Source organism: Pelecanus crispus, chromosome 6, assembly GCF_030463565.1.
Source record: "Pelecanus crispus isolate bPelCri1 chromosome 6, bPelCri1.pri, whole genome shotgun sequence".
NCBI classification, from domain to species: Eukaryota; Metazoa; Chordata; class Aves; order Pelecaniformes; family Pelecanidae; genus Pelecanus; species Pelecanus crispus.
Genome location: NC_134648.1, coordinates 20,618,361 through 20,644,013, shown reverse-complemented (window position 1 = coordinate 20,644,013; position 25,653 = coordinate 20,618,361). Strand labels below are relative to the sequence as shown.

Below are 25,653 nucleotides of genomic sequence, written 5' to 3'. Positions count from 1 at the left end.
CATTATTCAGTGCTTTTCATTTACAACAGAAAAATCAGGTTAAACTGTGAATATCCATTTATTATTTACTTCCTTTTTTGTGTTTGCTTGATTCTGTAGAAATGTTTATATATGGTTAGACTGGGAAAGAGGCACTTGCAATCATTTTGGCTACTACCCGGTGGTGACCAGTGGATCCAGTAATAGCCTGCTTTACTGGCAGAAACTCTCAACAAGAAAGCACCATCTTCAATTGCAAAAGCCTCTAAAGCATAACTTTGTACTTTCATTAAATCAACAAAAATGCATTTATTTAAAAGCAGCTCCATTTAGTAACTAAATTCTTAAATCCTGTCTGTCCTGAATTTTGGATAGCTCATTCCCTGCTGCTTCAATATAACTATGTCCATCCTGCTGCAAGAAGTAGGGTACCCTGGCTGACATAATGAACACAATTCAGAGCATCAGTACAATGTTAATGCTGCTATTGATCTCCCAGGAAGCATATGGAAGATGCTGAGGGGTACTTGGTCACAATTAAAGATATTAAGCTAAAAGGAAATGCTGTGGGTAGACAAATGTTTTCATATATAGCCTTTATTTGCAAAAAATGAGTGATTAAACTGAATCCAGTCTCTCTATAGTACTTTGGTGGTTAAGTGAGAAGGGAAAAGATGTTCTGGAGGTCTGTGATGGAAAACATGAACAGTAACTCAGAACAGGAACTCCTCATGTTCTTTGCAAAATGCAGATACCTGTAGTAGATATCAGCTGTACTGGAGAAAGGCTTTAGGAAATGTCAGTTAACTTTTTTATTCATTTCATCTCCCTGCTCCATGCACTTTGATTCTGAAATGTGGTACTCAGCAAATTTTAAGTTTTGTGTCTTTTGTTTTTGGTTTTAGATTGACAAGTATGCTCAGCGGGATCTGAAGAAAGGGCTTCATTTGTATGGGACAGATGGAAATATTGGCCTAACTAATGCATGGAGCATCATTCAAACCGATGTAAGTCTGAGCTTTTTTTTTTTTCCTTCTACTTTACCCTCTGGGTTCTGTAACAGCATGTTCTGGGTGTGAACCTAATTAAACCTCCAGATCCCAAGCCAATCTCTTCCTCCCACCCAGTCAGCACACTAGCAACTAAACACTCTGGGTTCTGTAACAAATGGTAATTTTTATTTATTTGTCCTTTGACCAGCATAGCTTATTTATTTTAAAAATTTATATTGTGTTGGTGCCTAAATACCATATAGTTCTATGCTGCGTAGAGAGTGAAGGAGATGGTCAGTCAGGAAACAAGCAGTATCTTCTCTTTAAAGTCAAAGGGACAGCTCATGTTGGAATGAAGAGCGGCAGCGTAATAACAAAGAACCACTTCAACCCCTTTTCATTTCTGTCCTGTCTCCTTTTGTTGCTATTGTCGGTTTCCACCAGTGTAGTCAAAATGGAAACTGGCCATGGTGTTTACAACCTCCTCCTACACTCAATACGTTTTTCCCAGCACAATTCCATCATCCTCCATCACAGATGGGCTGGCAATGCTTTTTGCTGTATTGCCACCACTGTTGCATCCTTCTGATTCTCTGACAGCTCTCTGCCAGTGTTTGTGTCATCAGGACTGGTGAACACTATAGCTGGCTTCCTCCTTTTGTCCTTGTCTGGCTTGCTGAGGAAACACCATCATGACAGTTCAGGTTTATTAGCTCTGTCCTTCTCTTTTCATATTCAGTTCAATCAGTTCTCATGGGGGTGATCTTTCTGATTTGATTTTCTCTGTTTCTTGAATGAGGAAAAGTGCCCCAACTTTTCTTCTGCTTTAGGAAGAAGCACTTGTATTGCCTTGGTTTCACTCAAAAACCTTGCATAGCTTTCTCAAATTCTTCTCCAGAGGTGCTAGCATGGTACAGACATGCAGTCTTTAGTCTTGCCTCTGATGTCTTAAATCAGCCAAAGATGATAACCTCTCCCAATGTTTTCAATGTTATATGAACTGTTTGAGATGATGGATGGGCTACCTACCACATTCTGATACGATAAACCTGCTCATTTACCCTTTACTTCCTCTATTGCCATTTGGGCTGAAATACTGAACATCTTTCAGTCTGGTAGTGTCAAGATTAACATATACTCTTTTGTATGACACAAGATAACAGGAGCAGCAGGCTGCTAAGAAAAGGTCTGAGAAATTAAAAATTTGGGGTCACTAACAGAACAAAAGAACTGGTTGGCCAAACTCCATGTGCATCTTTGGGGCTGCAGGAGCTGTCTGTATTGAGTGCAGTAGGTTGACAGCAACAGTACTGTGTGTGAAAGACAAACAGCTCAGGTCCAGCAAACAAGCTAATAAGCTCTCCAGTCCTGCATCCTAACAACTGCATGTGGAAGGTTCTTTCGGTTACCTTTAAAAGGACTCAGCATCTTGCAATATTGTTAATATTTTTCTCTTCCAATGCTATGATCAAATATGAGAAGGCATCAGTTACTGACAAGAGAAATGCATTTTGTGGTGCTAGCCCAAGAGTAAGCCATGTGAAATATAAATAAATTTTTAATATCATTGCTTATATCAAATAGTATTAGAAATTTTACTCTTTTACACTAACTTAACTCTTCTTAGTAAAAATGTAGTAAAAATTACTAATATTAAGATGTTTGCAGTAAATACTAATCCAGTTTCAGTGACCCCCCAAGAACTGTTAAAAGCATATAGCAAAGGTGGGGGGAAAAGCATTATTTGGAGGACTTGTGACATAAAAACCCCATGCTTCTGCTCCCCTTTCTGTAAAATAGGTGTAACAATATATACTATGTCTAGTTCACCTAGTCACATTTTTTCAAGATGTTCACAAGTGGGATTGGATTCAGAAAAGATGTAAAAGAATAATGAGAATTTTGGAAATTTACATTATGGTGAGAAATTTTAAAAGCTTTATATAGGCAGGGAAAGATGAAGTAGTGATGTGATTGCAGTCCTTAAAAAGAGAGCAGGAAGGGAAAAGGGTTTTGAAAGGAAAGGGCTCTGTAATTGATCCAAGAGCTAAAAACTAAAAATACAGATATCTGATAGTAGGATTCCATTGTACAGCAGGATGGTGGATTCTTTTTCTCTGAAGTCGAGAGGGGTTTTTGTCTAAAAGAAATGGTCTCTTCAGTGACAAGCTCAGGTTTGAGGCAGGACTCAATAGTCTGTGGTCTGTGTAGTGCTACAGATCATGCTCAATTGTCTTAATGATTCCTTTGGCCTCAAAACCTATTACAGTTTAAAGAGTGTCTTATAAGTTTCAGATGAAACTAATGTTAGCTAGGTCTTAGGAGCCCAGAAAATAATAGGAAAGTGCCATCTCACAAGCCATGTACAGTCATGTTACATCACTCTCTTTTCTAACATGGCAACTATGAAATTACCATGCGCTGTCTTGACAGTACCATAGTGTTAAAGTCTCCATGTTCCCCATGTGGGGCACTGACGATAAAAGCAAAGAGCTCCCACAGATCCATTTTTACCGCTCTGCATAATTGGTTTTCACATGTATCTTTCAAAACTATTTAGGAATAGACTATTGCAGTGGTGCAGCAAAGGCAATTCCAGCATGGTTAATTATGTAAAACACTTTGCAGTTGAATAGCGCTATGTAAATGCCAAGTATTATTTTTTGTGTTCAGTAATAATCGTTATTCCTTACATCCCTAATCAGTAGAGTGTAATCACTTGATAGGAGGATTAGGGCAATGCAGGGGACTTTCTGAAAGGAAAGTCCCAGCCCAGGCATGCTGTTTGCATTCTGGCTCCCGAAACAGCTCTCAAAAAAACCCTCCTGCATTAGAGCTAACCATGTTGCCATTCAGGACAATGTCTCAGCACTGACTTTTCTAATGGGGCCGGTAGACATCAGTCATTGGTTGAGCTATGGGCCATGTCTGTACGCAGATGGAAAACAGAAGCCTCAGAAAAAAGCATGATACGTAAAAAACATGACAGTAACAGAAATCATAATGAGTCCTTTTCCCTTGTCCTCTCTGCATTCACACTCCTTTCTTTGCAAAAGTATTTTTCAGAGCTTGAGCAGAAGGATGGCACCATGGTTAAAGTAGTAGGCTCAGACATGAGGGATCTAAGCTCTGGCATAGTTCTGCATTTCTCCTACTATTAGCTTAGAGACCATCTCCACCCTGAGTTCACTAAGTACGATGTGTATGGCAACCTTTCCTTAAAGAAGAGGAAAAAAAAGTTTTTCTAGAAACAGAACCACATTTAGCTGGCATTTGATTTCTGTGGGACTGGCTGATCACAAATCAGAGGGAAGTTTTGACTGGGACTATGGATACCCAGTGTGCACATGGTGACTTGTGAGTACTGATTACTGTATTTCTTCTTCAAGTGTGAAAGGCCTGAGCACCTTTTCTGGGGGGGCTCTCTTCTCTGAAGCCTTGAGAAATGGTTTTCCTCTTTTTAACAGAAGCATATAATTCCTAAGTAACTGGGAACAAGGTGAAAACAGGGTCTGTCAGGCCCATCTTTAAGGAGGAAGTTGCAGTTTTGGTCCATGACTGATGGGTTCAGATTGCCAATAAAGCAGTTGGGGTGAGCTGCATACACGCAGTGAATGTTAGAGGAAAAGCACTAGTCTCATTTTGCAGTCGTATTAAGCCTCTAGGTCAGGGAGCTGTTTCAAATTAGAACATTTTATTGATTTTTTTTTTTTAATACTTTCAGCTAACCAAACTCACAGCCTTTCTCAATAGCATTTCAAACCTTAGAAGGATCAGAAACACAAGCAGGTGACTTTTGCGTGTCGTGACTGAAGACTACAAAAGCTTACAAAGTGATTTTAAACATGACTAAAATTCTAATAGTTTAGGATGTAAGTTACCCTGAACTGCATTACACTCCTTACCAACCAGGACTGGTTAAAGTTACAGGTGGAGATCATTAGGAAATGAGAAATAGGCATTAATTTTTAAAATGTTGCTTCATCCCCAGCATCTTTGTGATCAATATTTGAATGCTTCTCCTTTTAACTAAACAGGCAGTAATTTGAGAGGCATGCAGAAAATGCATTAGCTTCACTAAAGTGAGCAAATTCAGCTCACTTTTACTGCTGTGTAATGCCTTTCATGTCTATTTAGACCACTGTAACTGAGAACAAAATTTGACCCATCTCCTTCTACCCCCGTCATTGATTCTGTTAGATCAAACCACTCTTTTGAATTACTGCTGAAGTAATGCAAACCACCCATCAAACATGATTTTAGAATAAAACTATCTTATTCGCCACTTTGCACAGTGATGGAGAAAAAAGGTGTATAAAAGGCACCCTAGCCTGTTCCTAGTTCTCTGTCACATTCACAAAATGAGAAGACCAGGATTTACTAAAATCTCTCTGCAACAAGGATTGGGTGTCTGTTTATTTTCTTGTAGCCTATCCCGGCCTGGCTGATTTTGCAGGAGTTTGGCAAAGAAAATAAGGCCTACTTAGCCTTCAATACTGGGACTGCCTGTAAAATACATGCAAGAATCCAGCTCCTTAACATTTCTATTGCACTAAGATAGAAACTTGATGTTTAACATTATTACCAGTCCTAGGTACCTATGCTAGAGCAACAATTACTTGTTAACACAAAAATTAAGCTATTTGCAAGCAGTGTTGCATTCCATAAATAACGAACAGAGAGTGCTGTTCGGTGCTGCTTGGCTGGGAAAAGCACTCCTTAGCAGCAGGACCTTTGACTGCATCGTTGTGTTGAGCAGCCCCTGCGTGTCCTGAGCTCTTGGGAACTGACGAGCCACTTCAGAACCCCACAGGTAATCACTAGGGGAGTGATTTATGTCTCTTTAACAAAGGAGGGGAAAAAAATGTGTTTTGACATCTCGGGAGACAGAGCCTCCCACATAAAACACGTGAAACAAACAGCAGTGTATTGTCAGTATTCCTGGAAATGTTCAGCAGCAGGAGCTTAGATACCCAGAGGTGTTTGACAAGCTTTTGCTTGTTTGAGCAACTCTGCCAAACACTGTACGAGTGTCCCCAGAACTACTACCTGATTATCACCTTATGCCATAAGTACCTGCATTTTGTTCATGTGGGCAGGCACAATTGCATCTAATCATGCATGCTCCTTCACAGCTGCAAGCCCTAGAATCAGGTGACCTGAGGTGTCCAAGTCAAGGTGTCTTAAAGTTCAAGACAACAGCTAACATTTTTAACAGATTACCCGCTTTTAGAGCGTGTTAGTCTGGGTACCCCAAAATAAGCACTATTAGTTTGTAATTGTTTCTAAAAAACATAAGTGTATTCCCTGTTGAAACTAGGAACAGAACTAATCAATTAGGCAACCTTGTCTAATTTTATCATTTAACTAGTGAAGGGAACAAAACAGGACTGTAAATGTGACCAAAAAATGAATGTGGTTGTAGCAAGAATCAAGTCTGCAATTGCTTCATGACAGTCAGGCAGTTTAACTTTCTGGCATTGGCAGAACATCAGTCTTTGTGGAAGAACATGAAGTCTGGTATAACTGGCTACAACAAACTGCTGGTGACAGAAATTGTCCTTCATGTGACCTGAGCTTTCTCCATCCTCCAAGTGTAGCACTGTCTCCAACTATCCTTGCTCAGAAACCTCATATGCTTTAAAAAGAGAACATCGCTCTCAAATACGAGAGGACTTTAAAAAATCCTCTCATTTTGCTCTTTGTCCTCAATATTCCCCTTTCTTCTAATACTCCCTCATCTCCCTCAACAATTGAGCTACTTATTGTTCCGCTTCATGCACACAGGATAAATCAGTCACTTGTCACATAGAATCATAGAATCGTTTACGTTGGAAAAGACCTTTAAGATCATCCAGTCTAACCATTAACCTACACTACCAAGTCCACACTAAACCAATCAAGGGTAGACTAGACTAAACCATGTCCCAAAGTGCCACATCTACCCGTTTTTTGAACTCTTCCAGGGATGGTGACTCCACCACCTCTCTGGGCAGCCTGTTCCAATGCTTGACGACCCTTTCCGTAAAGAAATTTTTCCTAATATCCAACCTAAACCTCCCCTGGCGCAGCTTGAGCCCATTTCCTCTTGTCCTATCGCTAACTACTTGGGAGAAGAGACCAACACCCACCTCACTACAACCTCCTTTCAGGTAGTTTTAGAGAGCGATAAGGTCTCCCCTCAGAGCCTCCTCTTCTCCAGACTAAACACTCCCAGTTCCCTCAGCCACTCCTCATAAGGCCTGTGCTCAAGACCCTTGATCAGCTTTGTTGCCCTTCTCTGAACACGCTCCAGCACCTCAATGTCTTTCTTGTACTGAGGGGCCCAAAAGTGGACACAGTATTCCAGGTGCGGCCTCACCAGCACTGAGTACAGGGGGACAGTCACCTCCCTGCTCCTGCTGGCCACACTATTCCTGATACAAGCCAGGATGCTGTTGGCCTTCTTGGCCACCTGGGCACACTGCTGGCTCATGTTCAGCTGGCTGTCTACCAACACCCTCAGATCCTTTTCGGGCAGGCAGCTTTCCAGCCAGTCTTCCCCAAGTCTGTAGCGTTGCATGGGGTTGTTGTGACCCAAGTGCAGGACCCGGCACTTGGCCTTGTTAAACCTCATACAGTTGGCCTCGGCCCATTGGTCCAGCCTGTCCAGGTCCCTCTGCAGGGCCATCCTACCCTCGAGCAGATCGACACTCCCACCCAGTTTGGTGTCATCTGTAAACTTACTGAGGGTGCACTCAATCCCCTCATCCAGATCATCGATAAAGATATTAAAACAAGGCTGGCCCCAAAACAGAGCCCTGGGGAACTCCGCTCGTGACCAGCCACCAACTGGACTTAACTCCATTCACCACTACTCTCTGGGCTCGGCCACCCAGCCAGTTTTTGTACCCAGCGAAGACTACGCCCGTCCAAGCCATGAGCTGCCAGCTTCCCAAGGAGAATGTTATGGGAGACTGTGTCAAAGGCTTTACTGAAGTTCAGGTAAATGACGTCCACAGCCTTTTCTTCATCCACCAGGCAGGTCCAAAATCACTCCCACATTCTGTCTTCTCTACTTGAGCCTCCATAATGAAGTCCCTGAATTTACTGAGCTCTCGTCCATCTTTTTGGCTTCTAGCTGGATCCCTTTGCTTAATCTATACTGGTGACCCATTCAGTCCCACTGCTGCTTGTTTCCTTGTTCTTGCCTCTTTGACCTACTGCCATGGGTCAGTGCCTCTGCTCCCTAGAGATGCCGTTCACCAGACTTGGTCTTCATTGAACACTGCTCGCTTACTTGATCATGCACTCTGTGGTGTTAGTGCTCTTCTGTGTTCATCACCTCCTCTCCTTTAGGATTGTGCGTCATCTGCTGCTTAATTCCGTCGCTCATCCTTCGTCTTCCAAAGACATGACGTCTCTTCCAGTTATAGTTCCAGACATTATTTCTTCCAGTCCCAAGACTATTGATCCTCATGCTACTTCATTCTTTTTTACCCTTGATCTTCTCTTAGGCCTTTCTGTCATTGCTGGGACTGCCTTGTCTGCCAGCAGTGGCAGGCAAGTATCAATATTTAATCCTCTGCCCTTGTACAATACACAGAGGATCTGCATGGGCAGGCAATGTGTTTCCAACTGCAGCTTCTCCTTGCAACTGCATCCCCTCCTATTTCCACCTTCTGGCTTACCAGGAAGTTTTACTCTTCAGAGTCCCAGCCCTAGATCATGGCCTAGCCACCTTCTGCTTCACAGGCTCCATAGGAACAGCTGTCCTCAACCTGTTAGTGAGCCCTTAACTACAAAATCTGTACTTAGTCTGTCAGACTTTGACACCCTCAGCCATGCAATATTATGGGGAGAAGGTTTATTATTTAAAAGTCCCGATTTATGCAAACTTGTGTCACTTGTGTTTGGCCAGAACATTACTCAAATGTCTCAGCCCTTACTATTGCACTTTCTACATCACAGATGAGCCACATTTTCAAGGCTTGCTATTTACAAGCTGTCACTTCTCACTGTCTATCAAAGAGCTGCCTCTTGACTCGAATGATGACAGCCTGCAAGACCTTCTTGTTAGATTTCCAGATAAACCAGCTTTCCTCAAATGTGTGCCATTTGTTCCATGACGCTCCTATCCACTTTTGGGACCCATTATGTACAGAGCTCCTGTCTTGCTTGCAGGAACATAGAAGAAACAAAGAAAGTCAAAAACTTTTTTGTTAACTTTCAAGTCAGTTTGTAGAAAATGAAGCCTGTAAACTCACAAATCAAACACTTGCAAGCTAAGGATTGATTCGTGCCACGGACAAAATCAGAATTCTGAGCAGAACCTTGCGGGGATAGATGTTAGTCTAGGAAAGCTTTCCGACTTTTGCTTGGCAGAAGAAAAATAGTGCTGTGAGCACTGAAACTTCTCTATCATGGACTACTTTCTGTGAGTGCTTGAAGCATTGTATGATGCGCGAGGCAATGCGTGACACCTCTGCCCTCTATTGGTCTTGAATGGCAGATCTTGTGTGTGCAAGATCTGAACGCTCAGCCCTCTGTGCCCACAGACTCTACAACTACTCTTTATATAGGGAAAACTCTCCCTCAGGCCAGTGTAAACATCAGGATCTGAATTAGCTCCTTGGTCCTGGTGATGCAGACGTCTGCATGATTATGACTCTATCAGAAACAAGCAGAATGGTCTCTATGGGGATGTGAAAAATACTGTACAGGCTTATATAAAATTACATTTTAAAAAATAAGATCTTGGCAGGTCATTTTGGGACTAAGTGGGTGGCTGGCATAGCCTTGAAAAAGTGTGAAGTAGTGCAAATAGAGAGCAGTTCTGCAGCCCACTGTCGTCTTGTTTTACTCATTAGTGGTGAAGTGTCTAAATACAGACAAATTCATACTTTTGAGTTAGCATAGGAGCAACAGATGGTGTATACATCTATATGGTAATGAGCCTTAGCTTATTTTGTATCACAGGAATATACCAGTTCCCAGAGGGGGAAGATGGTCACAGAGCCATTCCCTGTACTGTTACGTACATTTCCTATACCTTTCATCCCACTACCAAAGTCAAACAAACCTTCTGATTTAGCACTGAGATAGTCATTGTATACTGTGTCGTTGTATGCAGACAGTTAATGCACCACTATTTAGCAGCATCAGATGATGACATTAAGGAACTGTACCAAAGAGAGAAGAGGAGGAAATACAGCTTTTACTGACTGAAAATGACTTTCAAAGGTGATCAGTAATTAACAGCTTAGAGACAAATTTGCCTCGTTAACTTCAATCATGATTTCAGAAGTAGTGTGCCATAGAGATCTCAGTATCTTCATCTCCTGGGTGCTGTATCTGTATCTTAATTCTTTTTCCTGACAACAAGCTGCAAATGATTGTTATAATCCTGCTCAGTCACATCAACTCTTAACCTCAGACTTGGCTGGGGTTGTCCTGTTTCAGCTCCTGCAGTGTCCTGCCACTGCAAATAGGTGCCTTTGCTTCTTGTATCAACATTAGCTACATACAAGACCATATTTAAACATAATAAAGAGTTGGGGAAAGGGTCTATTTGGGTAAAGCTGAGGAAATACTGTATTGCTTTAAAATTTCAAGTCTCTGCTGGTGTAATCAAAATGCACTGAATGTCCAACTTCAGGATGCAGAACGAGCAGAACTCAGTGACAAATCATACTTACAGTATTGTTTTGGTTCTTCTTTTTCCAGTTCAGATGCTGTGGAGTCTCCAACTACACTGACTGGTTTGAAGTGTACAATACAACCCGGGTGCCAGATTCCTGCTGCTTAGAATTCAGTGAGAATTGCGGACTCCATTCCCCCGGGACCTGGTGGAAAGCGGTGAGTAGCTCCCCAGCAGCAGCTCAGCAGCTGCCCTGCAATGCCGGTAAAGGGCAGACAGCTAGTCATTTGCAGGGCTATACAGATGATAAGGTATGTTGTACCCTTACTCATCTTTAATCAAGGTGGTTTCAGAAGGCTTGAGCTGTTGAGATGTTGAGCTGTGGCTTGTGACCTTCAGTGAAAACGCCAATTTAATTATTTTTATGAGCTGAAGGCTTTCCTTTCAGTAGGCTCTAAGCTGTTGTTTCACATTGCAGACAGGTACCTTCCAACACTGATCTGGAGCACAGTCTAGCTAGATCTAGCTAGGAGATGACAGGATTGTCCTTTTTACTGTCCCACCTACTGGAGTCAGGTAGAGCTAAAGGCAAGTGGCTCGTCCACATGCATAGCACACGCCCTGGAGCAGCAGCCATAGCTTATCGTGGGCCAGGCAGTCGTGAGGCAAGAGGACTGTGTGAGCTGGGAGTGCTCTGCTCCTGCCAGGAACCCTAGTTCAGGGGCTTCCACCGCACAGTAGGAGAGTGGAGACTGTTCCACTGAATTGCCAGCAGGATTATTTTTGCAATGAGTTTCTGCACTTGCCTGTAATCAAATTCAAAACTCCATGGGATAATTCCCCTACAACATACTCAGCCAGATCTTTCTAGAGCAGACAGTCAGAGCCTAAATTCTTCTCTGAAATTAGTTCAGCAAGTCTTTGTGTTAATTACAGGTAGTGCAATTACCCAGGAGGGGTGTGGAGTAAGGTCATCTGATGAAGTTGAACTATAAGGAAGTTTTGCTGGTTCTAATGGTTTGTGAAGACAATGAGTAAAGCTCTCTTGGCCACTTTCTAGTGAGATTTCATACACAAGGATTGGCACTGGCAGAGGCCGAGTTCCAACTAAACATGGCTCCTTTCTAACCTCTTGAGTACCTTCAAGTCAAATATTGAATTTAAGGACTTAGAAGTTGTTCTTCTATTTTATTCAGGGTACCAAGAAGATCAGTGCACGTTAACACCATGTCTTCTGGTGGGCATTAAATAGTTTTTCCTTTATACATACATGAAAGCCACTAACTGAAGGCTGAATGATTCTTGGCCATGTACGTTTACAAGACAGAGGGCACAATTTTTGCACAAGATTGTCTTACAGACATTATTTATTATTTACACATTATTTAAAGAAAGGTTTCACTTGGGTCAATTACACCCTCCCCAAAACTGGGCCAAGAACATGAGATTACAGCTACTGCAGAATTTAAATCAGGAATAAAATAATGGAGGAGTGCCCATACTGGAATTTGAAATAATGGAAAATGGTATGAAATGGGCCCATGTGCAGCAGGAGTGACTGCTCTCACTGGAACTTTTGGGTTGATATACATATATAAAATAATAAACATTAGTTTTCCTGAAACATGGAGAAAAAGCAAGGCTCATTCTGAAGTTCTAACTGCCGCTACTTGATTTTTAGAGGGCAAAGAGGACCCAAATCCACTGCTTATTTTTAGTTACTGGCCCAATTTATATGGAGCAGTCCTCATGCAGCATTTTGGAGGTGCACTTTTTTGTGTCATTACAATTAGTACTCTATGTTCAAACTTCAGCCCAGAAATACACGGTAGTTTCTGAAATGATAATCCATGCTACCTAGCATCTTAGTCTATCTGGCTGTTTTCTGTCTGTATATTCCCAGGGGAGTAGAGCTGTGTGTTTATGGCTAACACAATATTCTGGGTGTTTTTTTCCAGCCTTGCTACGAAACAGTGAAAGTATGGCTCCAGGAGAACTTACTAGCAGTGGGAATCTTTGGATTGTGCACAGCTATGGTGCAGGTACAGTTTAATATCAATTTTCAAATCCTAAGTAACCATAGATCCAGATATGCTCTGCCCAAGCCTGTTTTAATAATTCCAAATTTTGCATGATGTTAGAGTAAAACTCCACAAGATCTTTTATGTTTTAATTTAGTTAAAATACTATGTACGAGGTACAGAACTAGGAATACTGCGCACATTTTCTGTCTTATGATACACTGCAAAGAGCAGGCACTTCACCAAGTGGTTTAGACCAAGTGGCTTATCTATGGCTTAGACTAGACTCAGTGGAGAGGTAGCCCCCACCATCCAAAGACAGAAGCCTAGTCAGGGTAGGGTGAATTGCCTTTTAGGGTACCTGTATTTGTCCAGCAATTCTCCAGAGAGGACCGTCCGCTTAGGCTAAATATCTAAATTCAAGATAGCCTAAAGGTAGCTTAAGTTTTCAACCCCATCCTCAGTCCTAGGGTAAGTTACAAGTTGGGATGTTGCTACCATAGAATCATAGAAGAGAATTATAGAATCGTTTAGGTTGGAAAAGACCTTTAAGATCATCCAGTCCAACCATTAACCTAACACTACCAAGTCCACCACTCAACCAATTAAGGGTAGCATGATAATTTCATGTTTCCTGGCTTGGTGGCTGGATTATTTTTTCATGAAAGGAAAACTAGGAATCATTAAGGTTGGAAAGGATCTCTAAGATCATCAGTCCAACCATCAACCCAACACCACCATGCCCACTAAACCATGTCCCAGAGTGCTACATCTACCCGTTTTTTTAACACTTCCAGGGATGATGACTCCACCACCTCTCTGGGCAGCCTGTTCCAATGGTTAACCACTCTTTCCATGAAGAAATTTTCCCTAATATCCAATCTAAACCTCCCCCTGATGCAACTTGAGGCCATTTCCTTTTGTCCTATCGCTAACTACATGGGAGAAGAGACCAACACCCACCTCACTACAACCTCCTTTCAGGTAGTTGTAGAGAGCGATAAGGTCTCCCCTCAGCCTTCTCTTCTCCAGGCTAAACAACCCCAGTTCCCTCAGCCGCTCCTCATAAGACTTGCTTTCTATTAGTCAACCTTGCCAATAAAACCATGCTCCTTTTCTGTTAATTGCAGGGAAACTAGGTAGGGAAGATTGGCATAGATTTGCCTGTCAGATTTTTGACCTGCAGTTATTTCCAGCATAACTTTAGTCAGAGAAGAATCATCGTCAGTGTAGTACTGAGGGTACACAGGTGAAAGCTGTGCTGGAGCTCAGGCTGTTTCAGGTATATGTCAGCCCTCCATTTATGGCCCAAAGTCCCATTCCTGAATGCAGTGAAGACGGAGCTTTAGTTTCCAGCTCCACCTCTCCCTCGCACTCAACATACAAGCAGAAAGGATGGCATCACTAAGCTAATTAATACCACATAACCGCAGATGAACTCATGGAGTTTTTTTAATTCCGCATGGTATACCACTAGCAGCAGCAAGAGAGTCTGGAATCAGAATTCCACTCATTTTCCCACTACTGTCAGATTAGGCAGAGTGGCATGTATCTTACTCTATCATATGTCACGTATTGGCTGCAACTTATTAATGCAAATGCCTGAGTCCTCGTAGGCCCAAATTCAGTAGAGTTTTGGTTTGTGTTTTCCAGTATAGTAAGCAGATATGCTTAGGAAAAAAGATAAGCACAAGATGATATTGCAGAGAGACAATGTACGACTGTTGTTAATACATTACCATATTTTAAAAAACAGCTTTTGAGCATCTATTTAGCACTTAGGGAGTCTTTAAAAGACACATTAAAAACCCAGCAGCCCATGTTAGAGTCCTTCTCATAGACCTTGATTGAAATAAATATATTTAGGGTAGTTAAGAGAATACTATCTTTCTGACAGAAAAATTACTAGTTTGCATGGGAGAAAACACTTCCGACAATTTAAACATGATAATTAATATTGCTAGTAAATACTGTGACATACAGATTAAACACCTCAGAACACAAAAGATTTTTAATCTGTCTTCCAGCTGCACTATGTGAGTGAATCTAATTGATCACAACAGTTTTGATGCACTGTAACCTGAAATGAATTGGGCTCCCTCTATTGTTGCTGTTAAAATGTTGTTCTGGCCCTAAGCATGTGACAGCTTTTGTCTTTCACGTTAACAATCTTATAGTTAGAAACATACAGTGACACAACTTGAAGAACATAAAACACATGTGGCAGAAGAATCTTCTTCAGTCATGCATGCTTGAAATTATAAAACAAATTCAGCCACTGAGGTTTTATTATGCAGCTGTCCCTGAAGGTGTTCCTTTGCTAGGAAGTAGAAGGCAGTATTTAAAAGGCATGTGCTTACTGTAAAACAGCACACTAAAGCCTAACAGTCTTAATTTCGGGACATGGTTTAGTCTAGTCTACCCTTGATTGGTTTAGTGTGGACTTGGTAGTGTAGGTTAATGGTTGGACTGGATGATCTTAAAGGTCTTTTCCAACCTAAACAATTCTATGATTCTATAATTCACTGTGGAAGAATAGGAAATGAAGATGACAACAGCTTTATAACCATTTTTTTTTTCTTTAGAAATAAATAAAGTAGATTGTATGTTATTCATGTACTCTTTCAAAGTACTTATTAACAGGAACTACTATTTATGTAAAGACTAAATTTGAAGTGGTCAAATTAAGTGCTTAAAATAGAATCCATATAAAAGAATTCTACCTGGCAGACCTTTATTTCAATGGCAATTTTTACAGTGGTGTTGCAAAGGAATAGTAACAACCACTTAGTACATTCATATAAGTACTTCAACCGGAAGGAAAATAAGACTCTCTTCCTCATCCCTTTTTCTGATGAAGTCATGTACCAGAGCTGGCACAGCAGGTCAGTAGTTGGGCTGGCAGAAGAGCCACCACCTCCCTGCTGCTTCTCTTGAATAGGCTGAGTAGAAAGACACATACATTGTTGATGAGGCATTGATGGTTATGATTAATGCATGGACAGTCTCCAATGATTCCCCCATAGGGACCTGTGCACACATACGCTTGGAAAAGTAAAGTACAGTGAAGTAAACCACAACATCCTTTGGGTCAGGGATGAACCTGACTGTCTTTCAAAGCAATAGCTACAGAGATAACCACACAGCCCTACAGCTGCGGGTTGCTACTATAAAATATTTGCGAGCCAAAGACATCCAAACATTTCTTTTTAATGTACCTCTTCCCAGTATCTGGTGGCTGCTTTTTGTGGAGAAATCAACTCTCCTGTGTTCTCATTCTGCAAAACAGCAATTCGGGTGAGGACAAAAGGCAGACAGAAACTAGGTGTGGTGTGTCTTCCTGTGTGAGAACAAAACCGGTGTAAGCATGCTTTTCTCTCTTTTTTTTTGTTTCAATAAATAGGGGCTTTACTTACTGAAAAGTGATTGTTTGGTTTTGTTTTTTTCTCTTAGATTCTTGGACTCACCTTTGCAATGACCATGTATTGTCAGGTAGTCAAGGCAGACACCTACTGTGCATAGATACCATTCCCAGTCTTTCTGCTCCTCCTCCAAAGGACACAGGAGAAACCTCCTTCATGCTCATTCAGCTGACCTTCCCCCCCTGCCCTTTGTACTATAAACTGTGTATAATGCTATCTTTCTGAAGATTTTGTGTATCACCCCACTTTACTGAAGGAGGAAGAAAAGAAAAAGTCAGTACTTGAACTGGCACAGGTAAGAAGCAGCCTTGTCTTTAAACAGAAGAAAACCTCCAAAGAGCAGTGGTTCCTTTTCTATGGCCTATGGCAAAGGCAAAGGAGGCTGCTTATGAGGAACTGATCTGCAAACCGATGTTAGGAAAAGATTGCACTGAGGCAACCTCTGTGACACCTGCCAGGTTGCCTTCCTGCATTTCACGGTCTGGAAGAGAGGGTGTAGAAAATGAGTATTCTTCAGCATGAAAAGAAGGTACAGAGTAGCTAGCACTGAATGCAATTGTAATTTTACTACAGTTTGCACATAGCTAAAATGTCAAGATGAAGCAGCCCTGCCTCCAAGTGTCTCAAGATGATTTTGTAGCCAGGAGAAGATCACCTTCAGAAATATGTTATTTTAAAGGAGTATTTTTAATCTTATGCGCTGCAAAGTCAGGCTTTTAATCAGAATCTGTGCAGTGAGATCTGGCTGTTAAGGGAAAACAATATTGGACATTGTCTTAGTTATTAATTCCCAGTGGCATATAGATGGTTGACTGTATATGTAATACCTATTACATTAATATACACATACTGTTCTGGAAGGAGGTGAAAATACCCAACATCTAACCTCAGAAAGAGGGAACCTTTCTATCCCATTTTACATTCCAATTGAAAAAAATGAGTATTACTTCTTGTAGGGGGCACTATCACTTATACCTCTGGGAAACAAGTAATTACTTTCAGCTGTATCTTCATTTCAGTAAACAACTTGTGAGTGGGCTCTCTCTGTCATTCTACTACGGTTTATTTTTTATCATCCCTGTTTCAAGTTAGTCTGCCAAAAAATATCACTCATTTCCACACTTGAAGATCTGTACAAAGCTGTCAGCTGTTCCTTCCCTGAATGTCACCATTTCATTAATTTACTTTGGGATATCATCATCTGCAGGTACAATAGAGTTTGCCTTGCTGAGGAAAAATCTTTTGCACATTGCTCATTTTTCTGAGAGTTATTAAGAGTTCAGATGTTTTTATGCTTAGCTTTTTTTTTTTCAGCTGCATGCTTACAACAGCCAAGACACGTCAGTCTTTGTTAGAACTGGAGTCACCTTTCAGTTCTGTTTTTCAGACCCATCTCCCTCTGGCTGTTGGCTAGAACGTGCCCCACACTTCCTGGAATTTGCAGAAATCAAAATTGTAACTTTCCTTAGCCAGAAAACAACCACCAGTTGTCCAATTTTCCCACCCTGCATTGGTAACTGAAGTAATTCGTGTGATTCTGTGCACACCTTCTAGTGATGAGGTTAAGAATCAGATGTTTCCTATTGTTCAAACAAACAATTCCCTATCAGCAAGCAGACCCAGGTAATGCACATGTGACAGCAAGAAACTGAAGCACCCCAGGGAAAGGACACAGCAATGAACGGGCAAACAGAGCAATGCAGCCAGCCTTTGAGGACCTCTCAGCCACTGACTATAGACCAGAAATACAACCAGGGTGCCCTGTTTTCCCAGAAAGCTCAATGCAGCCATTCCTGCTGTGACAGACTAGAAGCGTGCATCAAGTTCAGGCAAAAAAAGTTACCCTGTACCTTTAGTGCTTACAACAGCAGGTCTCAACTATGAGTGACATTTTGCTCACTTTGATTTAAAGGCAATTTCCAGCAGTAAAGCTGGACTTGCTAACCCACAGCCTACTGAACAATCTCCTTAACACCCGTAAGTAACCCTTTTCTGGACCTGCACCATTGGCAACTACTATTCTCACTGCTTAGGTTTTGTGGTTTTTTTTCCTCTTTGCTGATTTCCTGCAGTCTTCTTGCCCTCAGGCCCAAACTACTCCATGTTTTGTGGGGAAGTGCTTAGGACAGTCTGGTGTGTGAAAGAGCAAGTATCTTCCAAAATCTTAACCCCATCATTATGCATCAACCTCTGTAGCATGGAGCATTTAGCTGGGCAGGCTAAGTTGAAAGTAATGTGCATTTTAAGGATGTGCACTAAAGGATTTTACTGCTATGCTAACAAGCCTTGACAAATGTTAACAGACCTTCACCCAAGACAGAAGTTAAACTGAGTGAGCAGCCCACACACAGGTGCCCTGTACCCCAAGCAAGAGACTTACTCTTAGTGTTACAGTCACCACAGTCTGAATGCATTCTGCGTCCTGAGCCCAGGCTGACCTGTCAACAGTCCTGCTCTTCGAAAGAGGGTGTAAGTTTGTTTTTTCCCTCTCTCCACTCTGTTGCGTTCTTACCTGAATAGACACAATTCCAGGTTAGATGTACCATTAGTTCTTGCCATAGTTTATAGTTTGTACACACAGGTGCTCCTGCTGACAGCTCAGAGTTTCCACCACTGAAAAGCAGCGTAAGAGAGAGATGAATACATTAATAACACATTGAGAATTTTTTTTTTTAAGAAAGATAAAAGGTAGACAAGTCTATTTGTAGTGATCCCTGCCATTAAAAATTAACACAGAGACAGCAGGCTGATGATGGCTCAGTTGATAAGAGCAAACTGTTGTGCAACAGAGCTCTCACAGAGGACAACTCATCAATTTGCCTGATGGCGGTGTAAGGAGAAGAGAGATCACACACCCTCATCCTGCGAGTCTCCCAATAATATGTGGTGAGCTCTTCTAGAGAAGACGGCTAGACTTCAGCTAAACCTACAGAAGAAACAAAACGAGAAACAGAGACTGAAGACAAGTCATACGTTGTGGTTCCCTCTAATTATTTGCCACAGTTTAGGTGTCTTTACAACAAGATAAACTGCCTCAGTTTTCAAAAACACATATCTATAGGGAGTATAAGCAATATTCACTTTGTAAGTCCCAGTCACTGCAACAGAAACATATGGCACTAACTGCTGAAAAGAAAGAAAGAAGAAAAAAAAAAAAAAGAAAAAGCAGACCACACATTGCTGCTAAGAATTCTTTTTTTTAAACACTACCCTTACACTGCCAACTGAGATGCTACCGCAACTTGTTTATAAATTGAACTGGACTAGTTTCTGTAGCTGATGTTATTAACTCTCTTCATACAGGCCAAATGGATGTTATGGTGCTTAAAGCATTACCAGCACAATCCAATTTCAAACCTCTGAATATACTGCATATAACAAGCCTCAGATTTATCATATTTTCTTTTTTAAAAGCATTGCATCCTTTCTCTGCTGATGAGGTCAGAATATTTTTGTGATATGTAACAGCAACAATCTCTTTTAAAAAAGCAACAACAAAAAAAAGTTTCACATTATGCATAAAATTTCATGTTGAACTGGTTGATTATAAATAAATACCCTGCAGTACATAATACCCATTTAAAAGGCTGCTTATATTATATGTATGCAGAGCAACACAGAAGTCATTCCAATTGCTTCCAGTAGTGTTTTGTCACTTTTAGTAAAGTCTTTTATATTATTTTCACTTCTTATCTTTAAACATGAAGGAGGACTCAATACATTTAAATTAAAGACAGAACCAAAGGCAACAAAGATATTGCAGGAGAGCACTCCTAATTTATACTCATTGCTGCTTCTGCTTAATAACAAGATGTGAAGGCACAGGGTGCATGGCTGGACCTACTGAATTCAGCAACATCAGGATTTAGCTTTTCGATTCAGTCCACTATAATGCTGTCTTTTCATCTTCACAATTACAATAATATATATATGTGTGTGTGTATATATATTTAATACAATATGGTTTATTTTCCTTACCGTAACTATCAGTAGCAGCCAAATCGTATTGCTCATACAACAGAATTATTTAGCTCCACATATTATAGTGCACAGTCACTGACATTCACTCCAGTTTCTGTTCTATGAATACTTCTTTGTTCCTCCCCCTCAAATAATATAAACTTGTAAAGGTTTATTCTTCCATTTAATAATTACCATTTGAATGCAATATTGTATGATTTATAAGATGGAGAGGAAGGAACTGCATGCAAGCTGTAAAAATATTTTGCATCAGCAATATCGCTGCTAGGCATATCCACCCAACTCCCTCACTTCTCACAAACTAATTAAGAACCAGTCTCGTCTTTCAGTGCATGTGGCTCCCGGCTGCCTCTTCCCGCGTTCATAGATAGGACAGGAGGTTGTCAGCATGGAGAAAGTTGAAGCCATTCACTTACCCCTTAGCTTCATTGTTGTGCTATAACTGTGGCACCAAAGCTAAGCAACAGAAACCAGCAGTTGATTGTGGCATTTATTTTAAAACCAGACTCTTTATTAACTTTGTCTGCTGCAAGGATTCTTGCTAAGTGTGAATGATCTTCATAGATACTGAGTTAGACAATTCACAGTAACAAAACAAGTCAGGACTCGCCATGGGAAATTCTGTTTGGATTCCATTGTGAATTCTCCTAGATTGTCACCGGTATCTTACCCCAGCGGGCAGGTTGCCTCACTTCGGATTTTGTCGCTGCAACTACAATGATACATTTTTGTGCATTCATATAAAGAACAAAATTTAAAATATACATTTTATTTTTTAAAAGTTATTAAATATTCTTTAAAGTTTACAACAGGATGTCTTTTGTATTCTTTATAATCAACTACACTACAAGCTATACAGTGATTACATACATACCCAAAGACGTGTGTGCAAGTGCGTGCACACACACACAGAGTGTATGCAATAAAAAAAAAAAATCCCCAAAACACAGCATACTTCATTTTTTGTCATTTCTCATTACCTACCTTTGATTTGACCTATCCTTCCTTACAGATCTTTCTTTTTATTAAGTGGCTTACCCATTCCCAGGTAAATTTGCACCCCTTTCTGTTTCCTCTTCTGGGCAACCTGAAATTATGTGATAGCAGCTAACAATTCAGAAAACACTGGGAGATCAGTGTAACAAAATACTTAGACCTGAAACCAATTATTTTCTGTTTAGAACTTGTCTGTTACTGATAATTTTGAACCAAAAGGACTTTCTTTTTTCTGAGGTAGTGGCTTAGCTTCAGAAATTACGTAGAAAAACTTAGAAAATTAACACCAGACTTAAGATGGACCAACTAGGAACTCCTACTGTGTCAGATCAGAAAATGGTGTGGCTACCCAGGTATCGTGTCTGAAGTCACATCTAACACTGCCTTTTTCAATACAATTTATTGTACCTTCCAGGTCAAACAGCTTCACAAGTGAAATTGCCTCTAAACTGGGTGCATTCTGAACAACGACACAGGCATAGTATTGAAAGTGTCAGGGTAGATGCCACCTGAAAGTGGTGACCCAAAAGTTTTAGAGGTTGTTGCAGGAAACTTCATAAAAGGATAACCCAAACCTTTGGCACAAGTTTCTTACAACTCCCTCAATTCAATAGGCACATTTATATTACTTGAATTTTCTTAATCCCGTTAAGTGTACCACTAGATGGTCTCATTAACCACATCTATCTTTAATCCCTTTCTGACTTTGTGAAACTTTCCATTTCAGGCTTACACTGTAGCAGTGATTTTCACACTTTCATCACACTGTATACATTTAAAAGAACCATTCTATATGGATTTTAACATGTTGCCTTTCAATTTCATTTAATTCACAATTGGTTCTATACTTCAGGAATGCTAACTTAATGATTCTTACAGAAATATATGGACACAGAGCAGCTGTATTACCTTTACAGCCTAATTTGTCTTTCCACTAAAGCTTACACCTGGGTAATAGACTATGCTACTGATTTTCAAGAGCCCATTGTTTCAAAAAACTAAGGCCAGCGTACCTTCCCCCAACAGCTATCCTCGTTCACTTGTCTTTGCTTTTTGAACTACATGTGGGCATAGACAGAGGTCTTTCTATGTTATCAACAACTAGCCTAGTATTTCAGCTGACATCCTGCTATTTTTCTCGAGTATACTTAACACACCTGGGAATATCAGGCTTAGCTGATTATACTAGCTGTGTAATACAAAGTACTTTCTGTCTGCATGGCGATAATTTTCAAAGAGACTTAAGGGTAGCCTATGAAACTTCATCCAAAGTTTTGTCTTGACACATTCCAAGTGGGAAATACAGACCCCTATGTTTCTTACCTTCCCATATGTTAAAAATCACAAACAAATAAAGAATCTATCATTATTAACTCACCTAGTGAGTGCAATTTGAAAGGCTGATTTCTGAAATCCCATCAGTTGCCTATGTAGGTTATTTTACCCTAGGCCTTGCTCCCCCCCAGTAAAACTGTTTCCCCATAGAAATACTGTATGTTATGCTGTTCACTAGAAATTGTGGCACTGCTATTACAGAATGTGGTTCAAATCACAGCCAACAAAATAAAATATATAACTGTATATAAATAAATCTATATAAAACAAAGTACAGCATAAAAAACAACTGTTAATGTGTATTGCTTATGTGTTTATTTTTCCATATGGACAGCGACAAGAGTTTCAGGTGTAAAGCATTCATCCTGAAGATAATAAAAATTACTATAGAAATAAAGGGATTTCAGGACCGGGTTTGTCAAGTCTATTCAGATGCACCTCATCATCTCCCTCCTCCACAAATACCTTTCCTTGGTTGTAAAGCTTAAGCCCATCGCTGCTCCAGCCCTTCCACCTCCACAGTACCATTTAAATCTGCCGTTCCACACAGGGATACCTGGTTAATCAAAGTCCCAGCCTGCCAAATGCAGAGGGGATTCAGTTACTTGTATTCTATAACCTTAAGTGCCCAAGGACTTACATGGCTTTACAAAGTTCAGGTTTGACATTGAAATAGGAGACCATAGTTGCTACATAGTAGAGAAAAGTGAGTACTGTAACCAAGTAAATCAAGTCAGCCTAGTTGTGGACCTAACTAGTGATCAAATCTGAATTGCTCTCAGTGTCCTGTTCCCTGATGCAAGCCTGCAAATGGCTAGATGAGCACTGTTACCAAGTGGAACTGTCACTAGTTGTTTAGCATTCTCCAGAGAGATTAATGCTGCAGGGATTATTTTTTTCCTTTTTTTTCTTTTATCCCAATTTACCTTGGAAACTTGTTCAGTGTTATTGTATCATCTACACATGCAATTAACTGATTCTGATATTATTATCTCAGCTTGGATAATAAGCACTCAGAATACTGAGCTAAAAAAAATGCCTCAGCCTAGAAATGTTGTCATTGCTGTTCTTTTGAAATGCTCCTGTGCATCCACACACTATTGAGGGGACTGGAGCAGCATATGCATCCCCACATTTTGTACTGTGGCAGCCTAACTGTGCAAGAGAACTAATACCAAAAAAAAAAAAAAAAAAAAAAGGTAATTCTTAGTGCTCTCATTTTCAGGCTCTCATTTCTCAAGGAATTGAACCCTCCCCCCAAGGGAGTTAAAGCTGTTTACAAACTCAATTAAGATGAAGCATTTGCAAGTACTCCAGGAAAAGAGCACTTCACCATGGTGCTGCTTCTAGTGCTTTCTTGGAACCCCTCCTCTCAAAGTCACTAAAAGCTTCTTTATAATCCTCAGAGCACCACGCAGCCCTCCTCCCTCCCCACCAATGGCCACTGTCTTTGCACCTGTATTAATTTCATTTGAAAGTCATGTTGGCATTTGTTGAATACGGAGGCTGCATGGAGCTACAAGTGAAGCTGTTTGGGAAAATTCTTCACACTATGAGCTCAGCTGCAGGAACAGGACACACAAGTATGTTAGAGAAACAGAAATATTCCCCCCTAGAAGCCAGAGGTGCTTTGACTATTCTCCTCGTGAGCAGTGAAGTTATGCTACTTGGTCTCTCAAGAACAGAGATGCCTCGAAACCTCATGGTTGAAATTACTTCTACTTTTGGGAGAAGAACAGAAATTGTTAACTTAGACCTGTGCACAGCTGAAGGAATTATGGATTTGCAAATGCAAACACAAGAGAGTAAATAGACTGAATTGATGTGTCATAAAACTACCAACTCACTTTCCCTACACAAAATAACTCACCAGCTTGGAAGTACAGCTTGTTGTCATGGAACTTGCTTGATATTTGGTGCTAATAAAAATTGAAGTTTTAAATCTCCTTCCTGTGAAGTCCATGCATTAAAGTTCTTCCCTATTAAACACCTTCTTATTCCTAACTGTGCCACCACAGCTGGTTACCCTGACACAATACCATCTTCATTATCAAAAGGTCCTTTGAAATAAGTGCTCACAGGTTTAAAAGAAGAATTATCACATGAAAAACCGGCACAATTAAAAGCTTGCTGCAAATCACACTCGCTTGTTCCTGATGGAACCAAGAGTTAATGTACATTCAAAGATCTACGTACATATGTTATTCTCAGAACTAGAATATTCCAATGCAAGCAATCTTTGCTATGGATGACACAGGACTCCAGTTTATCCAGACTTCTGTACCAGGAAGGGTGAAGAAGAAAAGGGAAACTAAAAATGACAGGTATGAAAAAAACATAGGTGAAAAATACGGGAGACGGTTGGAAATGGACAAGAGACCTGGAAAGACAACACTTGGCACCTGAGCAGACTGTTTCTCCCCACTGTAAGGTACAAAAATACAACAGTATCAGGGCTGAGGCGTGTATAAAGTCTCTCTATAAACTGTTCCTCCTAGTCCCCATGATTTAGCACATTTGGGGGTTTTGAGCCTTGCGTAGATGGTGATTCTCTCAGTTCTAGGACTATAGCAGTCCCTCCCTGTAGCACACTGTGATTCAGATCTCTATGGCAAAAGCTGTGATGCCCTTCCGGTACTGCAGCAAGGGGCAATCAGTCCATCCCTTTGATAGAGTCCTCATCTTAACCACCCCCAGCAGTCATGCAGGTAACTTCCTGACAGAGGCACTGCAGCTGATACCGGCACCAGGAGAAGGGAGGGAGTCACCAACCCCATCTAGCATACACAAGGTTGAAGGTATGCATATAAATGTTCAGTGCAATTTTGTTTACCTTTTTTTCTTTCATCCTGCTCTGACTGCTTTCCTGTCCTCTTCAGACTGCAGTCCCATCTACTCCCCTCCTAGGTGCTGCAGGTTCACAGAGCTACTGAGGACACTGGAATATTCAGATGGTGAAAACAGTTACAAGGGGTACAGACGCTGATTTTGCTTATATCCTCCAACCTTCAATACTTCCAGCCTCACGGGAGATCAATCCAGGGAGCAGTGGGGGTGAATTTATATGTAATTTAAACATTACTGAAAACTGCTGAGATCCATGACATTTAAAAGAACTCAGTGTGTCACAGCTGATGTGTTACTGGTCACATGGAGCACAGTGTCCGGCAAGTTAAAAAGCTTTCTTAACATCAGTGCAATTACACAGAATGTAAGGGTGTTCAGCTACATAATCAGTTCCAGTACTGACCAACTGAGTGCCCTGGTGCCTTATTTGCACAAGCAGCTCTGGTGAAGCATAAACAGAA

General features: G+C 40.8%; 1 protein-coding gene across 1 annotated transcript in view; it reads left to right on the top strand.

The window, feature by feature from the left end:
• Nucleotides 1-16,133, top strand: part of TSPAN4 (tetraspanin 4) — a 205,032-nt gene extending 188,899 nt beyond the window's left edge. Inside the window, exons 4-7 of the mRNA XM_075712529.1 lie at nucleotides 885-986; nucleotides 10,677-10,808; nucleotides 12,549-12,632; nucleotides 16,065-16,133. Coding sequence (XP_075568644.1) covers nucleotides 885-986; nucleotides 10,677-10,808; nucleotides 12,549-12,632; nucleotides 16,065-16,133 — 387 coding nt within the window. The remainder of the gene's footprint in view (nucleotides 1-884; nucleotides 987-10,676; nucleotides 10,809-12,548; nucleotides 12,633-16,064) is intronic.
• Nucleotides 16,134-25,653: the final 9,520 nt, after the last annotated feature.